Consider the following 10,228-nt stretch of genomic DNA (forward strand, 5'->3'; position numbering starts at 1 on the left):
TGCAGTGTATTTCTTAAGCATAGCTCTGATTCCCCCTCTAGTGGCCATTTGACACAGCTGTTAGGAAATCTACCATAGCTTTCCAGTGAACAGCCAGCCATAGGAGTCTTTTATGCCTGGAATGCCGGAAACCAGGGTTTAGGTCCACAGTTCCTAAGTATGATACTTGGCTATACCTATTTTAAAGTAAATAAATTCACAAGACATTGTGTTTGCAAGCAAAGTTTTGTTCTTCTATACAAGTACAACATTCAAGAATGAAATTAAGCGAGAAACTTTGTAAAATAAAGAAGTTTAAATTGACAGCTTTAATTCCACATCCCTAACAGCAAAGTAGTGTCTCTTCTGTAGTACTCTGACAATTTTGTCAGTAACAAATTATGGCATGCATTATCAGCTATAAACATTTTAAAACAAACTTACTTTTTTTGTCTGAAGAACTACTAAAATCAATGCCACCAAGACCTTCGTTAGCAGTACTTGAAGGAGCCGCAGTCGTCCCCAGAGTCAAGCTCAAGGCATTCTGCCCAAGCCCTGCAAGAAACACAAACAGAATTTTTGCATTTAAAATGCTGATAATTACAAATTATTTTAAGCTAAACCCAAAGATTACCTTGTTTGCAATTTCAGTTCATTTACTACATTTGGATTAAAATATGCAAAATAGATTGTATCAAGTTCCACACAACTCTGTGAAAGTATTTTATGTAATTGCTTCACATTATTTGATAACTAGATAGCCAACTTAGTCATCATCATTTTAAGTATCTTTGTTTCATTTGCAGTTTAAGAGCAGCATGTTACCAAGACTACAACACATTAATTTTTCCTCTAGAACTAAAGACAGGAAGTCAGTAAATAATTGAAATGACAACACTAACAGTTAAAAAATTTTATTCAGATAAAAATCCAGCAAAATAAGTCTTAACTTCTCCACAGTTAAAGTAGATACTTATACAATGTTGCCCTCTCCTGTTTACAATCAACTTCCTTGAGTCAATTATCACAACAAAACTTTTTAAAATTAGAACCCAAGCAAATCAAAGTACAAGCAAATTTAAGAACGAGGGACAACAATGACTTCAGTTTTCATTTTTATTGTCTATTCCAGTCTGCTCCAAACTGTAAAACAAGAATAACTTTCACAGTATTAAGATTTATATAAAGTAAATCTTACCTTATAACTTAATACAATCAAGCATTGAATTTCAACTTTTTAAGATAGAATGGGAAAAAAAACGTTCACCTGTTGCTGCTGTGCTTGTATTCTGGAAGAGCGACCCTCCTAAACCTGCTAGGGCTCCTCCTAAGGAGAGGCCTGTGGAAGCAGTTGTAGTTGGAGCAGTTGTACCACCCAAATTTAAGGTAAAGCCAGTAGTACCTGCAGAGAAAACAAACCAGCTTCATGCAGACGCTGCGTTCAAATACATCCACAGACAATCTGAAATAACTGAAATGTGTGAACAGCATCTTCATTGTGACTAAATAATAAACTCAGACTTTTTTCCCCTGCAATTTCCAAAAACCACTACAGACTTTCAAACTGTAAGTCATTTTGTGCCATATTATTGCAATCTTGATTAGTCCAAGTCTACCTGCAACTATAGCAAACTTCTGAAAGTCCCGCAGAATACTAGAGAATCTAGAACCTGGCACAGGATTTATTTTACAAAATAATGGATCTAACAAGTGTGATTGACTTCTTAATCTTCGAATGCTGAAATGTTAATGTTTTATGTTAAGCATTAAAGTATTTCACACAAGGCAAATAAAAAACTTCTTATAGGTAGTTCGAGTCTTATGCTGTAATTAAGTATCACAGCTTTTGGCAGAATAGAGGGGAATAAAGTAGAGAAGGACCAAAGGCATAGAGTGACAGAGCACAGAAGACAAACAACTGGGCTGAAATGCAGTCTCCCAACGTTAAGAAAAATGAACTCCACTCTTAATTATCACATATGTTGCAGTTCAGCTAAGTAAAGTATGATGGCAAGTGTTTGCCAGTACAAGAGCTAGAAAAAAAATCTCATTTATTCTAACTAGTTAACTATTTCATGCTGTCTACAACAGGTAGATAAAACTTTTCAGCTGTGTAAGTAGGAAACTTTCAACATTCAGTGGGGTTAACAATAATTAAGATGATGGTTTTATGTGACAAATCATCTATTGCTACCCTTCTAACAACTTTGATTACATGCTGCCTAAATTACAAGGTGTACTGCCCCTTATATAAAATAAAGGTCTGTATTGGGCTACCCAACTTAGAACTAATAAAGTCCAATGAACCTTCTTACTGAAGGTTCTAGCATTATGCAAATGCTAGAATAAAACAGAGCATAGCACAATTTTACAATAAAGTTATACTGTTAAAGACAAACAACATTTTCCTACCTGCTGCGGGAGTCGATGTAAGAGCAGACGATAGCGACAGGCCACCCGCTGAGGTAGAAGTAATAGATAAAGCAAACGGTGTGGCTGAACCTGCAGGTTTGTTGAAACCTAAACTAAAGCCTGTGGTAGCTGCTGATGTGGTAGCAGGTGTGCCTAAAAGAAACCCAAAAATCACTGTTTGAGTATTCGGTCTCAAAATATCCAATCTCATCTTCTAAGCTATCCCCGTTTAATTGCCACTAGCACCCCAGCAGGCAAGATCACTTACAGGCAATAAAATATTTCCATAGCACCTTCAGATAAATTTCAAAGTTGACATTAATTGCAAAGTTATGTTTCCTCCAATATTCTGGATAATCCAAGAGGCTTTAATTTTGGAACACAGATAGACGTAATGTGCAAGCCAGCAGGAATGCACATACCCCTTCAATTTATAAACAAGAAAATTATATTAAGATGTTACTTCCTCAGATTTTGCTTTTGAACACTTACAAAGTAAGGCAAATAAAGCTTCTACTTCCTGCTAATTTCAAGGTAAGAATACATCTCATGTTCTGGAAGCTGTATTCAAAGAAAAGCATGATACACAAACCAGAATAACAAGGATAATAAAAACATTGTATTCTCAATAACTGCTCTGTGTCTGTTTTCAGTGACATTTCATTCAGCTACTCAGAAGAATTGACATTTGCCTGCATAGTACTGACTGCCACATATGATTACACATCAAGTTCTGGGTCAGCTGCTCTTCCTTCTCCTACCCATTTCATTCGCTTCTTTAACCAATACCATTTTTCCCTACTTATTCACAACATGGTTTCCAAAGTGCTTGGACACCAGTCTGTCTGGTAGCAGTACCCCCACGTCCCCTCCTCCTTCCCTCTCTCCCCCCACAATAACTCTGGTTGTTCAAATTCAAGGTCAGTTCTGATGCTTCCAAAAAAATTATCTGAAAACACCCACATATTTCTGTAATTCTCATGACAGCTGAAAAACAGCGATTAAAGCCACACCAGAGAAACAAGAGTAATGTATTCTTCATGTCCCTTCCCAGTTCAACTCTTTACCCTTCTGCTAGAGGGAATTAACAAGCAGATCTGTTCACTCAAAGTTCGTATGAACAAGAAGCTCTGTATGAAGAATTCTTTGATAATGGATTCCACTTCTCTGCTGAAGGATGACACTGATGGGGGGACAAACACAAGTCTAGCTTTTCACTGTGACCACTCTTACTGTTGTGCAGGAATAGAATAATCCTTTAGCTCTAGTCTGGCTTGCTTTCCCCACATATCATTAACATCCAAATTAGATCCTTACCTAGCGTCAGTGCTGTAGCAATGGTTGTTGCTGTTCCTGCTTTAATAAAGAAAACAGAGTAAGAACAGTAACTGAGAACCACAGAGCAGTTATCCTAATAACAAACATGAACCAAAACATGGAAAAAACGTAACATATGTAGACTATTATACAAACTTTTACATATTATCTTGAAAGCAGAAAAACCATTAACATAGAAACCGCTATTTGTGAGCACCAGCAGCATACAACAAAGCATAACTGCCTTTTAAAAAAACAAACTTTTCTTTATGAGAATGTGTTAAGAGCGAAGCTGACGTTAACACAGAAGCACACCAAGCTGTTTTAAATTTCAAACAAATGAAAGTAAACAAAACTATGGAGACTGATAATTCTATCAAGTTGTTTTTTTTTTTTTTTTTAGGCATATGGCTGTACGTAACACTGACACAAAACAGATTTACAGAATGATGAAGAAGATTATGGGGAGCAAGCTTTTGTAAAGTGTTGTGTCTTGGCTCAGGGTTTTTACCCCACTTGTAATTTAAAGAGACAGTTTTGAACAGTGCTACGCCATTTCAGATTTTAAAAAAGTGATTAAAAGTTCAAAAGACAGAATCAAGACAGAAATCACCCTAACACAGACAAACACAGTAATAATGATTATTAAAATAAATAATTATTCCTTATTATTTCTAATAAGGGAATTTCTAAGAACCAATCTATCTGTTCATGCAGAAGTAGAAAAAAATACAATTTTCTCCAAATAAATTGGAGCTAAAATAAAATTCATTAAGTTATGTATGCACGATAACAGAAAAATAACTCAAGTCTGAAGAGGTTCATTATTTTATACTCCAATTCTTAAGACTTCTGTAAGAATTTCTGCATCTGAACTACAGACCTAAGGAAAAAGAATCAATAAAATTTCTCTATATTGCTAACAAACAACTTGCAACTGCAAGACTGCAAACATTAACAATTTCACAATGGTTTTAAATATTTTTCATATCAAAATTACAGTTCAATTTTAAATCATAATTTTAAGTATTCTGGATAAAGAGGTGTTTCCAGAAAATACCAGATTCAAATTGTGGCACAATTTACACGTACGCTCAGATACAATTTTCTGGCAACTGCATTTGTGTTTATGCAGCATTGGTGCTGCATACTTCTCAATTAACAACCTTTTAACCTTCTCAATTAACAAACCATTCTGTGAAGACTTTAAAAAAACACTATAAAATGACATAAGTAATATTCTGAGTGTGGCATTCTGTGACATAAGTAATATTCTGTGTGCCATAAGTAATATTCATGTGGTACATGTACAAAACGTGTGGTGTATATATATGGTACATTTCTTCACTGTTGACTCAAATTTCTGCCGTACAAGAACTTTTTCTACCTGTACTGGTGCCTCCTAGCGTAAAGCCAGTAGTTGGCTTTGATCCAAAAAGTCCACTCCCAAAGCCCACTGATGGAGCTGACGTAGTTGCTGTAGCGGTGGAAGAGCCCAGAGTTCCAAAATTAAGTCCACCTGTGGAGCTATTACAGAATAAGACTGTTAGCATTAAAAAAACTTCTTCAGCCAAAAACTTCTCTTAGTTTCCTACTATTTCCCCTGAACTACTGGAAGTGGAGGACAAATGCTAGAGCCAGCCCAAAGGTGATAAACCTTCAGGAACATCCTTTCAAAGCAACTGGAAGCCCAGTTTGATACCTCTGTCCAGAAACGTCAACCAAAGCTACCTCACCCTGAAGCCATAAGCACACAGACAAACATCCGATCACATCAACAGCACAACTTGGGCCTGTCTTCCCACCAAAAAACACAGAGGGAAGAATTAATTTTCTAACCACAATGCTCTCCTTTTCCACACATGCAAACAACAGGCGATCCATACCTACGTTCTGCACACTTTCTTTTCTGACAATACACTGTGCAATCCAATCCAAGCAGTGAAATAAACTTCCAGAACCATTTGCACAGATTAAGGGGAAGAGAGGGGAAAGAAAGAGGAGAAACTCAGAGTTCAGCAATCACAAGGAAAATTAACAGTTGTGTTTTTTTTCTTTCTTAAATTTTGGGTAGCTACCCATTACGGAAGCTTCATGGGAATTACAGGACAAGCCATGTTTTGCAGAGAATGCACTAAGTTATTGCACAAAACATGTGGGGGAATACAGTAATCAGAATTATCTGTAACCTGTGAAATCACGGGTACCAAGAGCCAGATGTGTCTAAGATTTAAAAATTTTAATTCTTAGACTGATGAAAGATGAGGTGAATAATTTATTTGTAGTAACTTCTGGCTTCCACTTTGAACCTCTTGGGAAGCTAGAGAAGATTTCTTGAATTTAGATATTTTGTATATACTACAGCAGTAGCACTGAAATAAAACATAATTTAGGCTTCAACATAACAGTTGTTACAAACTACTTGAGGTTTCAGATGTTCAATATTATCTCATTGTTCCCTCTTTTCTTTCTTTATGAATGCAGCTCCTCTGCGTAACAAATTAATCACAAGAGCTGATCTTTAAGAAAAAGGCGGCTATCATAGGCTTCTACATTAAAAGTTGGCAATATCTACACCCTGGCAACCGGGCAAGTCCAGTAAGAGTTGGTAAAAATTCAAAATCTGGGTGTTGAGCGACCCTTAAAGGTAAATAATTCAGGAAACAGACACCAAGAAGTTCAGAAGGACAAAAATCAACTAACTGTCCAACTCCATAGGAGCCAAAGCACTTCACCTTGCTTTACTCTCAGAATTTCAGCACACCAAACTGCAGCAGCATGACCTAATTGCTTATCACCTTGTATATACAACATGATGCTTCTTTCACTAGTTGAGAACTTGTTTCTCATCTTTTCCCAGTACAGACAAAGGTGATTTTTGATTAACTTTTTTCACGTTTCAGCATTACAGTAGAAGAAAGCTAAGGCCCAAAACATGCAATTCAATACTATGGGACAAAACAAACAAACAAACAACAACAAAAAAGTAAATACGCCAAAATGTAGAAGTAAACCAATGGCAGTATGAGAAAGCACAGACCAGGGTACTGTTTACTCCCTACAGCTGGAAGGATGAGGAGTTCAGCTCACTTACGTCTTAACTCTAACATCAGAGCTAGAACAAAGCACTTCACCTGGCTAAAGCATGCTATAGAGAATTGTGATAAACAAGAAAGACCTTAAATACCTCAACTGCTATTGGCTTAATGCAGGAATTACATAGGCTGCCACACCATATAGGCTTTATGCCATCAGAATATAAACTGACTGGCCACACTGACTAATAATACTCATGCTTGGACTAAAGAGCAAAGCCTCCTTCTTCCAACACCTGGCAACGCTGCCTCAGCTGAGAAGGGACCCAGCTTCTTCTTACTGTCTCAAACACATTCTCCAGCAAACCATCCTGCAGGGATGCTCAAGATTCTTTTACAAACCATCCAGCAGTGAAAAGGCCTGTTCCTCTGTGACACTCCTTGACCAATAGCCCTGAAGACTCATCCTACTTGTAGAAATAAATATATGAACAAAAATGCAAAATATAATATTTGCTATTAATTAGCTTCTATGACATTTTAACTTAGTTTTTATGCATTAAAAAAGGCAGCCAGAACAGCAAAAAAAACACCCTACAAAAACATTACATTGGTAGTGTACTACATGCAAATCAACACAACAAAAGAAATTCTCTTGTTTCAAGCAGTATATTAAAATAATGCTTTTGAATAATGCATGTTTCCTACGATTAAAATTAAAGGTTTTTTTCTTTTTAAACAGGCATGAAACAAAAGCAACTTAAGTTCTTTACAGAGTTCACGTAAAAGCTTCACTGTGGGGAAGAAAAACAGTCGCATGTAACAAAAATATCATTAACCTGTCCTGACTGGACAATTAAGAGTATTAGAAGAAACTCAGAAGACTTGCCCCCTCCCATACGGGCTTCCTAAAAGCAATATTGCCTTTCAACCCAGAGATACTCTTTGATCCAGATGTTGTTCCCTTCCCACTAATTCCTGCCAAATCCTACAGCTGGATATTTTGAAACATACCTCCTTCAGGTGAAGTAGTAACTCACCCTGCCCATTTCATTTATGTTTGTGCAATCAATTTTGCCTGATAAGATTTGGAAGACCTCCAAAATTTGTGTAGTGCTCTAAAGCTCCACTGTAAGGATCCTAATCTTCAACAGAGGCATAACAGCAAACAGGTCAGGAAGAATATGGGCTAGTACAGGTTTGTGAACAAAAAATAATCTTGCCTATTATTCTGAAAAAAACAAATACTAACATTGCTTTTAGCACAGAGCCTGCTATATCACGTGCAGATCAAAGCCCAGCACCAAAGTTTTCTTTCCACTCCAAAGCACAAGCACCAGATGAAAGACTGAGACAGAAAGGAACTTGGAAACAACTTAGAAATCAACCTGGAACTTGGCATTTGAACATTACACACTCAGACTCTGAGCGTGCCACACATACCACCTCAGGCTGCCTGCTCACACCTAGGCACACGTGGGGTTCACCTTTTGCATTCAGAAGGATAAAAAAAACGTGAAGGGTGTCACGTAGCTCAGACAGAGACAAAGCAGATCAAGACGAGGATCATAAAATCGTTAAGGCTAGAAAAGACTTCCGAGATCATCTGGTCCAACCAGCCCCCTGCCACCAATGTCACCCACTAAACCATGTCCCTAAGCACCACGTCCAACCTTTCCTTGAACACCCCCAGGGACGGTGACTCCACCACCTCCCCGGGCAATCCATCCCAATGCCTGACTGCTCTTTCTGAGAAGAAATGTCTCCTCATTTCCAACCTGAACCTCCCCTGGCCCAACTTGAGGCCACTCCCTCTAGTCCCATCACTAGTTACCTGTGAGAAGAGGCCGACCCCCAGCTCCCCACACCTTCCTTTCAGGTAGTTGCAGAGAGCAATAAGGTCTCCCCTCAGCCTCCCCTTCCCCAGACCCAACGGCTGCCCCTCCCTTTGTCCTCAGCCGCCCACAGGCCGTCCGCCGGTGCTGCGGGGCCACACGGCGCCGTGAGGGGCAGCCCCGGGAGCTGCGCTCCCCCACCCCCGCGGTGCTCCCCCCGCACCCCCTCAGCCCCAACCCCCGGGCTCCGTGAGGACCGCCCGGTGCCGCGGGGGGTGAGGGGAGCCGCGTTACCTCGGCGTGGCGGCTCCGAAGGAAAACCCCCCGCCTCCTCCTCCTCCTCCTCCTCCTCCTCCTCCTCCCGCCCCGGCTGCAGCGGCCGTTGCGGAGCCCAGGGTGCCGGCGCCGAAGGAGAACCCCGCGGACATGGCGGCGGCGGGGCCGGGGGGCGGCAACGGCGGGGCCCGAGCCCGGCGGCAGTGGCGGCCACGCTCCCTCCGCGCGCCCGCCGCAAGGCACCACGGGACAGCAGCGGACGGCCCCGGCCGCCCTTAAAGCGGCAGCGCCCCGCCCTGTGGAGTTCCCCCCCCCCCCGTCATTCCGAGGAGCCCTTCGACAAATTCTTCCTAACGGAGAGGTTTTGAAGGGGCGAGATGGGGTGGAGCGACGGGAAAGAGGGCTTAGTTATGGAGAGATACCCCTACGCGATTGTGATCGCTCCTAATTGCCCATGGATGTCATCCCTCCGTTACTCGAAAACTTTAAAGTTCAAGACCACCAAAACCACGTGTTGGTATCTTTATACAACATAATTTTATAGAAATTTGTATAAAACTTGTATAAAACTCGTTAATTATTTTAGACCACACAGAATCATCTAGGTTGGAAGAGACCTCCAAGATCACCGAGTCCAACCTCTAACACTAACAAGTCCTCCACTAAACCATAATAATCAGGAAAGCAGTGCACATAGCCCATACAACTTTTAAGCTGTTTTATCGTGTCTCGTATTTATTGTACAGCACACGTATGATTCTTGCGTACCGGCACCCACACAGGTACAAAATGGATGCATTGCTGCTCTGTGTTGTTATTTCGTTCTAGTACTGTTGTTTGTAGGTTCGTGCCCTGTATGCCCTGCCAATAAGCACACAGAATCGGAATCCACATGAAAGTCTTTTAATTAAATTTTAACTCTACAGAGTTACGAACCAGCCCCCAACTCTTCACAATCCCCTTTTGCAAGGAGCAATACTTTTAAAAGGGCCCCTATAGAGGAGTTTCCCCGTTCACAATCCTCCTGTTGTAAGACGGAAGCCCTCCACCCACGAAGAGGCCTGGGGAGCCAGGGCACGGCTCTTTTCTCCACACACCTCCTGGCACCACAGCACCATGCCTGCTTTCTCCTCAGTGCCAGCCGCCAGGTGAGGCTTCACAACCAGCACTGCACCCCGCGGCTCGCAGGACGGCGTCCCCAGCCCCTCCATTCCCTCAGCCCGGGTCTCACAGGGGCTCCCTGAGCACCGCAGCAGGCCGCCACCCAACAGCCGCCATACCGCCCCTCCGCTCCCCCCCTCAGCCTCCCCAAAATGGCGCCGCCCCTCGCGGCCACCCCAAAATGGCGCCGCCCCCTGTCGGCGCATGCGCGCT

The 10,228-nt window shown here is 41.2% G+C and overlaps 1 protein-coding gene across 6 annotated transcripts in view; it reads right to left on the reverse strand.

Annotated features, from left to right (window-relative positions):
- The window catches only part of NUP58 (nucleoporin 58), a 41,162-nt gene extending 32,060 nt beyond the window's left edge, over positions 1-9,102 (reverse strand). For 4 of the 6 annotated variants that reach the window (XM_040543962.1, XM_040543961.1, XM_040543963.1 and 1 more), the window contains exons 1-6: positions 8,873-9,102; positions 5,096-5,235; positions 3,709-3,747; positions 2,392-2,544; positions 1,247-1,381; positions 424-534 (exon numbers count right to left, since the gene is read on the reverse strand). In XM_040543962.1, the coding sequence (XP_040399896.1) occupies positions 424-534; positions 1,247-1,381; positions 2,392-2,544; positions 3,709-3,747; positions 5,096-5,235; positions 8,873-9,006 (712 nt within the window). In that variant the 5' untranslated portion in view covers positions 9,007-9,102. The remainder of the gene's footprint in view (positions 1-423; positions 535-1,246; positions 1,382-2,391; positions 2,545-3,708; positions 3,748-5,095; positions 5,236-8,872) is intronic. The other 2 variants (XM_040543964.1, XM_040543960.1) reach the window with 1 other exon arrangement.
- Positions 9,103-10,228: the final 1,126 nt, after the last annotated feature.

Source organism: Cygnus olor, chromosome 1 (assembly GCF_009769625.2).
Source record: "Cygnus olor isolate bCygOlo1 chromosome 1, bCygOlo1.pri.v2, whole genome shotgun sequence".
NCBI lineage: Eukaryota > Metazoa > Chordata > Aves > Anseriformes > Anatidae > Cygnus > Cygnus olor.